The 15152-nt window shown below is 42.4% G+C and overlaps 1 protein-coding gene and 1 long non-coding RNA gene across 2 annotated transcripts; both read left to right on the forward strand.

Annotated features, from left to right (window-relative positions):
- Positions 1 to 138: 138 nt before the first annotated feature.
- Positions 139 to 8983, forward strand: LOC308413066 (chemokine XC receptor 1-like; the record flags this gene model as incomplete). Its single annotated transcript, XM_080907853.1, has 2 exons — positions 139 to 744; positions 8606 to 8983. The coding sequence occupies 2 exons, from the start codon at positions 139 to 141 to the stop codon at positions 8981 to 8983; spliced, it is 984 nt and encodes a 327-aa protein (XP_080763979.1).
- On the forward strand, positions 756 to 6180 carry LOC308383704. Its single transcript, XR_013969209.1, has 2 exons — positions 756 to 1485; positions 4017 to 6180. It is a non-coding gene; the product is annotated as an uncharacterized lncRNA (long non-coding RNA).
- Positions 8984 to 15152: the final 6169 nt, after the last annotated feature.

Genomic DNA, 15152 nt, shown 5'->3' on the forward strand with positions numbered 1-15152 from the left:
TCGAGATTTGTCTGATAGATTTAAACCACAACAAAAAATGTAATCATTTATGTATATTTAAAAAAAAAACTAACCTTATATCTTTACTTCTTCAATAGATCAGCAGCTATTTCCTTACAAGACCTCAACAAGTAAATAATGGCCTTGAGCAGTGACGAGTTTACATTCTTTAATGAGACTGAAAGCAGTCAGGATGACTTTCCACTGTCGGCGCTCGAATGCTATTGTGCTGCTGCCATTATTATTTTCTTCTGCATCAGCCTGTCCGGAAACAGCTTCCTGATGTGGGTCATCCGAAAAGAACAAGCTTGGAAGATCACACCCGATATCTTACTTCTGCAACTTACAATATCTAACCTTTGCATCACTGTGACCTTGCCATTTGAGGCCTGTAATTTACTCCGTAGCTGGATCTTTGGAGAGTGGGTCTGTGGATTCATGACAGCAGTTTATTATCTAGGACTGTACGCCTCTATTTTAATCCTCACTGTCATGTCGTTGCATTATTATTTTTCTTTTGTTCAGGTTTCACGTCTGTGTGCACAGGTCTCAAGAAAATGTGGTGTCCTCATTACTAGCATCTTGGTATGGCTGGTATGTGCTGCTGCAAGCATTAAGCAGTTCATGTATACCGAAGTCATATTTGAGGTTCAACTGTGTCTGTTTGAATGGACCCAAGCTCGAGTCTACACAGAGTTTTGCCTTTTTTTTCTCATTCCTTTCCTTATCACTACATTCTGTCATGTCCTGTGATATTATTCTGTTATTATATGTTACCTTATATATGTAATCAAAGTAGTTGAATTAGAATACTGCTGTAGATCATATTATACCCTTTAAAATAGAGTGTGTGAGCTGTATGTAGTTTAGTTCTCATTATACTTTTGAGTTAACAGAACATATTCACATATTAGTTCATTAGATAAATGTGCATCACTCTGTATCCTTGATCTGCTGGGAATGTGTTACACTGTTTTCTTGACATGCTTAATTGTTGAATCATGAAGAGAAGGTTGTAAGCAGAAGACTCTGTGTCTAAAGACAGGGGAGATAGACAGACCACATTCCACACCCCCACCTTACAGAAAGCAGAGAAACAACTGCCGAGGTCATAACTTAGGCGCTGTAACAGAGAAAAAATGTGATGTTTTGGCTTTTACGACTAGCTGGGGGCCACTAGAGACTATAAAAAGCTGAGCAACCCGTCACCATTTTGAGACATGTGCCTGACCCTCTGGTAGCATCTCTCCCGTCCGGACGTTGTAATGCTCTTATTGTTGATTTGTATGGAAATAAATGATTGTTGATTGAGCATTGATACACCGAGTATTGTCCCTCCTTCAGCCCAAAGATTCAAAGAACTGCGTGTTTTCAACAACTTGGTGCCGTGTGACCCGGATCTTTGGTGTGCTGAGGAGGTGTAGATTTGACCTTTGGTGAGATCGTGAGGCGAGGTGAACAGAGGACCGGTCCAAAAATAAAAAGGTAAGCACAGCCTGTTGTATTATAAATACCAAATGTGCATATTGGGCTTTCCAAATTAATCTGTTCACTGAGTCACATGTATTTTCACAGTAAATTTGTCGGTGTCTGGTTTTTGGCGCAAGATACTAACAACATAAGTTGAGGCTGAATTCCAGTGTGTTAAATAAACTGCTTCTACCGAGATACTAATAACATACTACGTTGGTCTAGATTGCAGTAATCTGCTTCTACCGAGATACTAATAACATACTACGTTGGACTAGATGCAGCCACTTTACCTTCCACATTTAATTTTGTCTAATACTGGCTTCTGTAGCAATAATACATTAGAATTTATTCTGAAGACGCGGCCATTAGTTCAGTACATTGAAGTCGAGGTTTGAAGTTTGTTTATGGTGTCGGTTACGTCCTGGCTCTTGCCGGCTATGAAATAGAAGTTGATTTAAGGAAAAGCAGATGCTGGCTTCACGGTGCGGTTAAACACTGGCAACGCGAGAGCGAAACACGTCCGTAGGTTTGGTTTATGATACGGCCGTGTTCCGGTGATATGCGGCCGTGAAGTGCAGTAGTGGTTGGTGCTAATTTTAGTACATTGAACAGAGGTTTGACGGTGGTTTGTGGCGTCAGTCGAGTTTTTTTTTAAGGGCTGCGGTCATAAAACAAAGTAAAATTTTACTTGCCAAGAAGTACATAGAGCAAAACCTGGTTTATGATGTCTGGTATAACTTCGGGGATGCAAGCATCACTTTTATGATGCGACTTTGCTCCGTTGTGGCGGTCATAAGCGCAGAGAAAAGGGTATTTTGGTCTATGGTGCAGTGTGCTTTAAGAAGATCTAATAGTTGAGCTCAGAGGTTTCTGTGTAAAATTCCCGCTGAGGAAAAGTGTTGTGTGTGAGTGTCAAAGCGCGCTCTGGGTGAGAGAGTGTGTGTGAAGCTGCGAGGCGCGCTCTGGGTGCTGTCTTGTGGGTGAAGCGCGCACTGAGTGAGAGTGTGAGTGAGGCGCGCTCTGAGTGTGTTTTTTGTGTGGAGTGTGAAGCGTGAACACAGTGACAGTGACGGTTGATGTGTTTGATTAGGAGGACATTAGAGCAAATACACATTTTAGGATCAAAGGTTGATGCCTAGTGTACCTGTGGAACATTTGCCCTAGGAGTGGCGACCCTCCTGTCCGTGGACGCGTGGCCAGGACCGGCGTTGTCCGGGTGCCGAGGTGGTGACTTGGGGAGGTGAGGGCCCCCGCATAGCTACGGAAATAACACTGGAACGGCCGTGTAATCACGGGTTCACATTTATTCCGGACTAGAACAAGACACATTTTGCGAACAAACGTTGAGTCTAGATTAGTAAAGAAATATAAAAAGGTTGAATTCCTCGTTTCAGTGGTTGAAATTGTTGTGTGCCTGTCCCCTGACGAGTGTGAAATTAAAATAAAGAGGGAATTTGGAGCCACATGGAGATAGACGGGCATAATTGGGTGTATTACTCTGTGGTGTAATAAAAATAAAAAGGAGAGATAGTAAGAGGTGTGCAGTGGAGAATTATGGAGGAGTACAGAGAGGAATGTGTTGGGAGACTGGCGTACAGTTTACGCTGTCAAGGTAGGCGTGTTGCCTGCTTATCTGTTTAACATGTGATGAAAATGAAATTAAATAAATCTCTTAGTGTGTTAATACAGGAAGCTGCGGACCTGGACCAACTGCCCCCACAAGCACAGCGGCCGAAGCAAAATTATAGGTAATGGGAACCACACCCAGCACGAATCAGCAGCTGTGAAAAAGACAGCAGCGAGGAGAGAATTAGAGGAGAAATTAAGAGAAGTTTTAACACATAAAATTGGGGCCAACGGACTTGTGGAGGTTGGGAAGGCGTCCGGAGCATCACAACAAAAAGGTGAAACAAAAACACACACAAGCAGAGAAATCTGAGAGAAAGGCTCCTTTTAAGGTAACGCCTAGTTTGAGAAAAGATAAAATTAACCTGCTTTTATACAAATGCACATACACGCAATGAAGAAACAGCTTACACTCATGAACACGTGAAGATTTTCCAGCAAGGTTAAAGAAAAATTAACATACTTAAATGATGAAGTCTATACATTACTGACAAAGAAACCCTCTGGGTTGCAGGACAACAATTTAACTAAAAAAAAAAAAAAAGGAACACTGGTCTAACCAACCAGGCAAGACACAACAAATTTAGTGGTTAAAAGATTCAAATTGTGACATGTTTTCTGTTGATTGATTAATAAAAGTGATTACTGAATGAAAGAAAGTTCCTTTTTTGGGCTTTTAAACATGATCTTAAGAATTTTAACATATACCGGTGTTGTCCTGTCAACTTGGTGGGTTAGGAGTTGATTATATCGGGAGACAAAAAACAAAAAAAGGGGGAGAGAAGGCTGACACAGGGCCTGGCCCCATTGCCTCCCCTCTGAATAACACAGCCAACACAACATCATTTTCCTGTTCGTTTGTTTTTGTTTTTTGTTTTTTGTTTGTTTTTGTTTTTTCTATACATATTTAATTACAGGCTGCTTTGCCGGCCCTGAAAGCCGAGGCTGACTGGACTCCTGCTCTCCCCCATACGTGACACTGACCAAATGCTGCAACAGCTGGACCCACAACAACGACCTGAGAATGTCAACAGACCTGCAGGAATGTGATCTCATGCAGCCGAGACGGAGAGCACTAAACCTAAGGCCCGTTTCACTACACGGGGGAAAATTCCCAGACTGCGTCAGCTGACAGAGCTGTGACGAGACGCCCGCCAAGCCCGAATGACAAGTAAGGCCGAGCGAAAGAATGCTGACCTTGATAACTTTGCATTCACACTGTGCAGGACAGTGATGGACCAACACGGATGATCGGGTGGCGAAAAAGGGCGTGACCGAGACAAGAGGAGTAACTGAGGACAGAAGGCACCTCAGAATGGACAAAAACACAGAAGAAGATGCAGGTTTCACCTGCGGTGAACATCGACCCTGGAGAAAGGACTGCCCCAATTGGGGTCAGAACCAGGACGGACTGAATTTTGAGCAGCAGCAGCAGCAGCAGCAATGGTCGCAAACAAACTGAAAAAGGAGGGGGGCAGGACCCCAGGGCACGCTTCAGGCCGTGGTTTACCCAGAACACCAGAACAGGAAAGTGATGAACACAAACACCCACACAAACACACACATCTACATGCACTGACTCAGAATGAAGAGAAACACACACACACACACACACACACACACACACACACACACACACACACACACACACACACACACACGGGAATGTTGATTCACTGAGAAGTGATGCACACACATACACACACACACGCTGATGCAATGAAGAACGCTTTGCTTATGCTGATATGCAAAATGCTGCACACAAACATCCCAATGCATAATTTTTATGAGGAGCCATTGATTTCCATTGATTACTTAGAATGTGTTATATGTCACCCAGAGGGCATTTGTGTAGATTTTAGGAATAAGGTCTAAAACAGTTTGGTTATGAAAACAATGTCTGTGCGTGATGTCTGTTTATGGCTCAAGGCCTTGACTGAATTCTTTGCTGTGCTTCACACAGCCCTGATGAGGAACAGTGGCACAGAGTGAAAATGATGAATTAATAGTGTAAGTTTAGGTCGGAGTACGGCATTTTCTGTGATTGAGTTTTAATTCAAGGAGGAACAAAAGGTGTTACGGCACCTGAGGTTCTCATTCCCACACAATATTGTCCCGGCAGGAAGCAAAATGTTCCTGTGAATTTCTGGTTGATTGTTTGGTTTTGTTTAGCGCTAGCTTGATTTTATCAGTGAGCTTTGGCTTGTGTTCTTTCTCGTAAGCGAGAGAGGGATAGTTTTATGCTTGGACATGTCTGCAACGGGCCCTAGTTTGTGTTATTTTAGTAGTATTTTGTTGGTTATGTCTGTTTTCGTTTTTGTTACAGTGCACTGGAGAAAAAACATCTGAGAGGTGTGATCCACCGGTGGTGATATGTTGATATTTTGTGAGTTTATGATTTAACAATCAGCTCTTTGAACCAGGCCTGAAAGATTGAAATTTAAAGCGCTATAAAATATTATTACTGTAAACAGTTGCAAAGTGTGCTTCTCCATGATTGTAATTGGCTTGGGAGAAATTCACTTATAGGGAACACTGATCTAAAAGGATTGCACCGAGTCAATCCGGCCCAAAAAACAACAAGGAATTGTTTTCCTTTAAAATGATGACGTCATCTTGCTGGTGATGGAGGCTCGAATAGGTTGCGCGGGAGACTCCATTATCAGCAACATCTGGTATGAATGTGTATGGAGGTATGCATGCGAATGGACTGTGATGGACTGACGACTAAAAGTTTTGACTGACTTGATACTGAGACAATGACTGCACCAACTTTAGGATTAGTAAATGCCAATAAACAATTTATAAACAATTCACCCAGGCGACAAGAGAAGGGTGGATGCTTCGCTTTGTTTTGTTTTGTTTTTTCAGGAGCAGGAGGATAAGAGAGACTGGAGGAGGAGACTCTAGCTTCACATAAGTATGAACTGCAGACTTAACACTGTGGTTGCTGATTTTGAGTTACCGATGTTTGCATTAAGAAAACTGTGCTATATTAGCTGTGTTTTGAGTAAGGTATCATGTTATATTATTGGGAATGCCAAATGCTACAGTGGAGAAGACTTTTGATGCCACTCATGACTGGAACATGTTATTATTAACCATAGCAGGCCACTGTAAAAAGTCAATTAAATTTTATAGAGGAAAATCGCCAAAATTGAACAATACCTATGAATGACTGGCCACATTCAGAATAGAGATATGCAAGAATAAACATTGGTCCACATGATTTAGGTTCTCACTTGAAATAGTAAGTTATTAAATGTAGAATATAATCGACAGGGACATCTGATAGGATGTGGTACTGCAAAAGAACAAGAGCAAAGTAAATAAAGAAAATATTGTGTTTAGTTTGGATAAATTCAAATTAAAATGTACCATTACAAAAAGAATTGGTTAAAACTAATTAAAACTGATATAAAATTGAAAATCTGAAGTCGAAGCTAAATAAAAATAAAAACTGATGAAAATTGCAAAACTATTACAACCCTGGTGCAGAGATTGGCAAATCTGACCAGGAAACGTTATAAAATGGATTGTCAGGATAGTCAGCGTTAAAGCCACTTTTGACAGTCCATACTAGGATGGCATTGGACATCTTCGGGGCAGAAACGGGTTGGTGTGACCAAGGTGTGGTTTGGCTTGTTGTATGTACATTTCAAAATGTTACAGCTCTGGATGGACCAGTTACCAGGGCATGGAAGGATGACAGACTTTATTAAATATGGAGAAGGGAAATGTCCGGGATTGACGATCCTCAGTGATGACAAGGCTGGAGCAACGGTACTCGAGAGAAGAATTTCTGATACTTTCTGAGATATGATGTCACTAACCTTCTCTTTTAATTGTCTAGCTCCAATGAATTGACACATGGGAGTGTGTCAAAAAGGGGGAGTTGACTCCGAACATCAAACAATGGTTTTATGAACATCTTATGACGTTATTTCTGTGTTTAATAATTTAGCTATGGTAAAACTTAAGCGTATAATGTGTTAGACTTAGAAAGGGTTCACTAATTTTTGATTTCTTTTACACACACATAGATTATGATTAGAATAAGTCCTGAACATAATATTTTAAACCAAATTTGAATCATTAGAAGAACAATGGATAACAATATTAGATTATCAAGGCTAGGGAGAGAGGTGTTTTGGTTTTCTGTCTCTTGCAGAGAAAGGAAGAGACACCAGACGGGGACACGGAGATGTGAGGACCCTTCACAGCAGAGACAGATGTAGGGACAGCCGAGACAGCAACTGGGGTCAAGTGTCATGACGTTTGGGCTCCTGGAGAAGATGGATCCCACAGACACAGCAATAACCATGAAGGGGTTGGCGAAAACCAGGAACACCAGACCAACGAGGTTCGAGAGGCTCTTGGCAAAAAGGGGGACACGCCGGTGAACCCAAAATACACAGATCTTTGTTTGAAATCGGGGCAGAATAATCCCCAGAACTGTGCAATGACTAAAGGGTGGTCTAACCCCGGAGGTCGAAGAAAGAAGCTGAGAATCACCCAACTGGAAGACACTGGTAGCTGCAGCAATAAAAATAAAGGTTAAAAGCTCCTTAGACAGAGGTTCTAGTCTGAGTACATTTGAAAGGTATAAGGGGGCATTAAAATGGGAGTGGAAAACTGGAGCACCAAAATAAAGCTGTGGGAAAATGGGGAGTGATGGGAGTGTCATCTGTAACTGCTGTTATGGTTGTAAATCTAACTTTGCTTGCATCTGAACTGCGTGAACACAGAGGTCATCCCCCATATGGTCCACCCGTTAAAAGGGGACAGAGGGCCTCAGGATCAAGAAAACCTGGACCTTGCAACGCTGAAGTGCTTGTTATTAGTGATCTCTTTAATGAGAGATCAAAAGAGGGTATTGTGATATTATTCTGTTATTATATGTTACCTTATATATGTAATCAAAGTAGTTGAATTAGAATACTGCTGTAGATCATATTATACCCTTTAAAATAGAGTGTGTGAGCTGTATGTAGTTTAGTTCTCATTATACTTTTGAGTTAACAGAACATATTCACATATTAGTTCATTAGATAAATGTGCATCACTCTGTATCCTTGATCTGCTGGGAATGTGTTACACTGTTTTCTTGACATGCTTAATTGTTGAATCATGAAGAGAAGGTTGTAAGCAGAAGACTCTGTGTCTAAAGACAGGGGAGATAGACAGACCACATTCCACACCCCCACCTTACAGAAAGCAGAGAAACAACTGCCGAGGTCATAACTTAGGCGCTGTAACAGAGAAAAAATGTGATGTTTTGGCTTTTACGACTAGCTGGGGGCCACTAGAGACTATAAAAAGCTGAGCAACCCGTCACCATTTTGAGACATGTGCCTGACCCTCTGGTAGCATCTCTCCCGTCCGGACGTTGTAATGCTCTTATTGTTGATTTGTATGGAAATAAATGATTGTTGATTGAGCATTGATACACCGAGTATTGTCCCTCCTTCAGCCCAAAGATTCAAAGAACTGCGTGTTTTCAACAGTCCACATGTGGATAATGATGAAACAGGGCAAGATAAACAGGCAGCAACTGCCTTCAAAAGTGATTTTAGGGATAACTTTTGGGACTTTTCTTTGTTTGACTCCTCTGCACGTCTGCGACTCTGTAATGTCATTTATAATCTGGGGTTTTGTGAAACACACACATGCAGTGATGGAAGCATTGCACCTTTCTTGGTTTATCCTTTATCCTCTATCTCAGTTCTGCTGTTGCCTTAGTCCTCTGTTCCATATAATTGGAGCACAAAGTTTTAGGAGGAATCTCTCCATGCTACATAATCCTTTATCACAAAGCAGAGACGTTAGTAACGATGGGAGTTCAGTTGCATTCATTTCTCTAAAAAATACAGAAGAAATCTGAATTTGTGATGCTTAGCATTAGATTAGATGTTTTTAGTTCCGATAAGATATTACTAGATCTCTAATTAGATTAGATAAAAACAAACAACAATTAAATTGAATAGCACCTGTTTATAACAGAGACTGATTTTTGTTAATGTGAGGATTGAGGAGGATATTATGCAGTGGTTAGTGCTGACAAATATACCAAAGATACGCAAACCGCCAAACTTTACAACAAGGCCAGGTTTCTTGTGCCTCATTCATTTGTGAGTGAGGTTGCTGGAGTTCTTGTATTAAACTTGAGAGGCTCGACAGTTCCATGTATTTAGTTTTTCTAACAGGAAACATGCCTAAATTGTTCTAATAGTTTTGTATTTTTCAAAGGTTTTTTTTCTCCACCAGAATGCCAATTTATTTTAACTATTATAAGTTAACCTAGTTTTTTGCTTTTTAAGAGTGTGACCGTGATAAAAAAATATCCAATACTAATTTATGTTTCACAACCTTTTCACTTTAAAGAAAGGGGCTGGTTGAACTTGGATGACCTCGCGTAATACGTGTAATGTGTAACGTGCTGTGTTTCGTAACGTTTTGTTTTTTTATGTAAATATCCGTGCCGATCACATTTCTGATCAAACTCTGTTGTGATCAAGATTGTTTTTATTTTAATTCTCATCTTTTCCATATTTGCCTTAGCTTATATATTTTATCTATCTTACATGTTTTTATTTGCCAAGTCAAAAATGTATGTTTCTGAAATCTGAATCTCATTCCTGCATTTCATTTGCTGTTTCTGAAATGCTGTGAAGCTGCTTTCATTTATCTAAATAGTGATTTGAGTATGTTACAATGAGCTGCACTGAAAAAATTGCAATGACTAAAGCTAGTTGATGCTACACTCTGGTACTTTGTTTTGTTTTGTTTTGCTTTAACAAAAACAAACAACAATGAAATTAATGGCAGATGTTTATAACAGAGTTAAAACTGGACATTTGATTTCTAAGATTGAAAATGAAAATGAATTTTAAAAAAAGAAATAAAAATAAGTGCTCTGACAATGTTTGATTGATTATATGAATAAATAAACAGCAAAAGGAACATTATTGTAGTACAAGTCAACAATATTAATTGAAGTATATGTCAGTAAAATGCAGACAGCTCATATTTTCCCTGACCTTTGACCTTTGACAACGACTCCTTTAGTTGTGATAGGACACTTTTTCAAACTTTTTTCCTTTCTATATTATGTTGCACGACAAAGGTTGATCAAATATATGCTGGTTACAGTACTGTTTGTAGGAAAGAGCAAGAATGACTTAAAATTTATCAGAAAAAACATGTGACTTGAAAAAAATCACTTTAGGCCTATAGCTAAAGTAGATTATAATGAAGGAAAACTGTATCACTGCAAATGATTTAGTTTAAAAACAATGAACAAGCTCATCAGTTTATCTTGTAGCTGCAGTTGGCTATTGTTAAGCTCTGCTTGTTTCATACTAGTAGGAAACTGTAGCTATCTCAATTTTATGTGTTAAAGCTCCTACAAACATATGAAACAATATGATCCTGGACATGGACATTACACAGAATATTTAAAAAAATAAGAAAGAAAGAAAGAAAGAAAGAAAGAAAGAAAGAAAGAAAGAAAGAAAGAAAGAAATCACTATTTTAGATTATTATTATTATAATTTGTATCTCAAGTAGAATGAAACGTACAAGATGCATTTTACTACTATTGTTATTATTTATTACTATAACACTGTAACACTATTACCGTCTTTTATCTCTGATATGCATGTCATGAATGATAGCATAACTGCAGGTTACATCAGTGCTGGTAATCTAACTGTTCACTGATCAGATTTTTGCTTTTCCAAAGACAAAATTCAACCTCTAAAATATGGAGGGATTACCAATTTACTTTACCTGTCTTGCTTAAACCAAACCTTCATCTGCAACACAATAATAATATTTCATCTTAAACTGTAGGCTAGTCTTTAATTTTAATAGAATTTCAAAATAACACACATTGAAAGGCATCAAGGGTAACAAACAAACACAAAAAACCCCAGCTCATTCATTGTCATATGTGTAAAAGAGAAAAATGTGAAAATTCTAAAATTAAACCTTTGTATATTCTCAGTTGTAGTTCTTCTAATTGTTACTATCACTGTAATTCTGTAATTACTGTACTGAACAAATCAACCCACAAGGTGGCAACAAAAATGACCGTAATGACAGAAAGTAATGTAGATGGAAATGTCTTGTTGTGTGTTTTTCTACAGAGAAAACAGACATCATTATTCAATGTTATTATTTGTGATTATTTTTATTTTAATATTGTTAATATTTTTGCTTTGATTTAACAAACTTAAAATCAGATTTTATACATGGTGTTTATACAATTTAGCCCTATATTTTCAATTTAACAATAAAAAAGCACAACAAGACAAAATGACTGAGAGTGTTATTGTCAGGTTCGACGGTGCCCCGACCGGCGACCTGTGTGTGTGTGTGTGTGTGTGTGTGTGTTTGTTCTCCCGCTCTGTTTTTGTCTCCGTTGTAGTTGTTACGCGGTTGCGTAGCAACGGGAGATGTCCGACCCGGAAGTTCCGCCACTCTGAGTGGTCCCACCTGCAACTGATTCCTCGCCAGCTGCTGCCAATCATCCACCATTGTGACAGAACTATTTAATGGTGTGGCTGAGTGACAGACAGCGCTGGAGTATTCCACCAAGCCGGGTAGTGACTCGAATTCAGCGAGTGTTAGACAAACGTTTGATAGCGGAGGGAGGCTAACCGCATCTGTTTGCCTTTTTTCCAGGCTACGAGTGAGACGGAGATACGAGAGGAGAGACGTCACTGTTTACGAAAGTCGTATGGACACAAGAGGGGAGCACGGAAGGGACTTAGCACTATGGATTACTTTGGATTTGCTTCACTGTAAATAAAGACACTGTTCAATCTTAACGAGCGATCCGCGTCTGGGTTCTCTTACTCATCACTCCCGTAACAGAATACTCCAGCCACTTACATGGACCCAGCGGACGCCGCTCCGGTTCTGCGAGAACTCTCGATTCAAGGTGAGATGTTGGAACGCCATGAAAAAATGATGAAACATGTTGTTGAAGAACAAACTGTGTTACGGCAGCTGGTTGCTGAATTAAAAGGGATTTTGCTAACTCCCCCTGGGGCTGCAGCTGATGCTCCGTCGCCCGGGCCGTCTCTCAGCACAGCCGCGGCTTCTCCTCTGCCTCCTTCCCCTCCCACACTGCAGCGCGAACACCCGCTGCCGGCCCCTGAGAAGTTTAGTGGGGATCTGGATAAGAGCCGCGGGTTCTTAACACAATGTTCGTTCATTTTTAGAGAACAGCCTCGGTCTTATTTCTCAGATGGAGCCAAGGTGGGGTTAATGGTGGAATCAATGACTGGACGCGCTTTACAATGGGCCCAGGCCGTGGTAAGCATGCAACCTGCTATCTCTTATGAAGATTTTTTGTGCAAATTTCGTTGTGTTTTTGACAAAGGCTCCAGCGCCGACAGCGCAGCACATCGCATGTTTTCCCTGAAACAAGGATGGAGGAGTGTAGCGGACTTCTCGATTGACTTCTGGATTTTGGCCGAGGAGACCGGCTGGCAAGAAAATGCACTACGAGGGGCTTTCATAAACGGCCTGAACGAAAATCTAAAACGTGAGTTGGCCTCAAGAGAACTGCCTAAGTCGCTCAGTGCTTTGGTGAATGTGTGCATTCAGTTGGATGAGCATAGGCGTGAGTTTGGACGGCGACCAGCGGGCGGCAGCAAAACCTCGGCAGGGCCCTCTCTCGAGTGGAGACGGGAGTGGGAGGAACAGCCGTTGGAGGAGGAGCAGCCCATGCAGATCGGTCGAGCCAGCTTTAGGTCTGTGGCCCGACGGAGAAGACCTCAGGGGGGTGAGTGTTTCACTTGCAGAAAGAGAGGACACTTTTCTGATAAATGCCCAGAGTCGGGAAAAGACGCTGCTCGTCAGTAGCCGTGGGCATACTGACGGGCGTTACCGCAAACATCTTGCCCCACCTCAGCTGTCCTGCCAAATTGATTTTCCAGTCCTGTATTCACCCATGTAGTGCTTTAATCGATTCGGGGGCCGAACAAAGTTTTATTGACGAAGCCCTGGCCCAGACGTTGGGCATACCTGTTGAACCCTTACCTGAGGTCCTCCAGGTGGCGGCGCTGAATGGTGCCCCCTTGGCCAGTATAACACATCGCACTACTGATTTGACTCTTTCTCTTTCCGGAAACCATGTTGAACAAATCAGCCTGTTTCTGTTCAAGGCTCCTCACACTCCGCTAGTTTTGGGCTACCCCTGGCTCGAACGCCATAACCCGCAGATCGATTGGGAGAACAGCAGGATAACTGGGTGGAGTCCTAAGTGTCATGAACAGTGTTTACGTTCTGCTACAGTTAGCCAGATGTCCACTAGCCCATCTTCACCTGACGCTCCTCCCGATTTGACTGCAGTTCCAGCTGAATATCACGACCTAGCCCAGGTGTTCAGTAATGAAAAGGCCCAGTCTCTTCCCCCCCATCGTCCGTACGATTGTGGGATAGACTTGCTACCCGGCGCTCCCTTGCCCACAAGCCGTCTATACAGTATTTCGAAATCAGAGCGAGAGGTAATGGAGGGCTACATCACCGACTCGCTGGCGGCCGGGATAATCCGGCAGTCCACCTCTCCTCTCGCGGCAGGTTTCTTCTTCGTTGAGAAGAAAGACAAAACGCTCCGCCCCTGCATTGACTTTCGAGGTCTTAACAAGATAACCATTAAGAACAAATACCCGCTTCCTTTACTCACCTCTGCTTTTGAACTCCTTCAGGGGGCTGCCATCTTTTCTAAACTGGACCTCCGCAGTGCTTATCATCTGGTGAGAATCCGCCAGGGGGATGAGTGGAAGACGGCGTTCAACACGCATCGTGGGCACTTTGAATATTTGGTGATGCCTTTCGGGCTCACGAATGCTCCGGCGGTCTTCCAAGCCATGATAAATGATGTTTTACGGGACTTCATTAATCATTGTGTTTTCGTTTATCTAGACGACATCCTTGTGTTTTCTCGGAACCCAGCTGACCATGTCAAGCACGTGAGAATGGTGTTGCAGCGCCTGTTGGAGAACCGGCTGTTTGTAAAGGCAGAGAAGTGTGAGTTTCACGTGCAGACAGTCTCCTTTTTGGGGTTCATCATCGAGGAGGGACGGCTGCAGGCAGATCCGGCCAAAGTGAGGGCAGTGGTGGAATGGCCTGAACCCAAGAACCGTAAGCAGCTGCAGAAGTTTCTGGGATTTGCCAACTTCTATCGACGGTTTATCCGCAATTTCAGTCAGGTCGCCCTGCCTCTCACCAACCTAACCTCTCCTAAGCAGCCATTCCAGTGGTCTCCCGGCGCTGAACGGGCTTTTGTGAGACTCAAGCACCTCTTTTCCTCAGCTCCGGTGTTGGTACAGGCAGACATCAGTCAACCTTTTTTTGTGGAGGTGGATGCTTCAGACGCAGGTGTGGGGGCGATACTATCCCAACGAGTGAATGCAAAATTACACCCATGTGCCTTTTCTCACGTTGCTTATCTCCTGCAGAGTGCAATTACGACGTTGGAGACCGGGAGCTCCTCGCCATTAAGTTGGCGCTTGAAGAGTGGCGACATTGGCTCGAAGGCAGCGAGCATCCGGTGGTTATCTGGACAGACCACAAGAACTTGACCTACCTCCAAGCGGCCAAAAGACTGAATGCCCGGCAGGCCAGGTGGGCTCTGTTTTTCACTCAGTTTAACTTGACCATCTCTTACAGACCTGGCTCCCGCAATCTTAAAGCAGATGCTTTATCGCGCCAATTTTCCCCGGATCTCGACCCAGACAAGAAGGAGAGACCATTCTGCCATCCTCGTGCTTCGTGGGGGCTCTGACCTGGGACATAGAGCAGGTTATTAAGGCTGCCCAGCGGTTGGAACCCGATCCGGGCACTGGGCCCGATGGGAGGATGTTTGTTCCCGCGGCGGTCCGAAGTAAGGTCCTTCACTGGGTCCATACGGCCAAGTTTGCCTGCCACCCGGGTAAAAACCGCACTATCGCCTTTCTGCAACGTTTGTTTTGGTGGCCGACTCTAGGGAAGGACGCTCGGGAGTATGTGGCCGCTTGCCCCGTTTGTGCCCGAAACAA

The sequence above is a fragment of the Rhamphochromis sp. 'chilingali' genome, assembly GCF_963969265.1.
Source record: "Rhamphochromis sp. 'chilingali' genome assembly, chromosome: 16".
Classification (NCBI taxonomy): Eukaryota; Metazoa; Chordata; class Actinopteri; order Cichliformes; family Cichlidae; genus Rhamphochromis; species Rhamphochromis sp. 'chilingali'.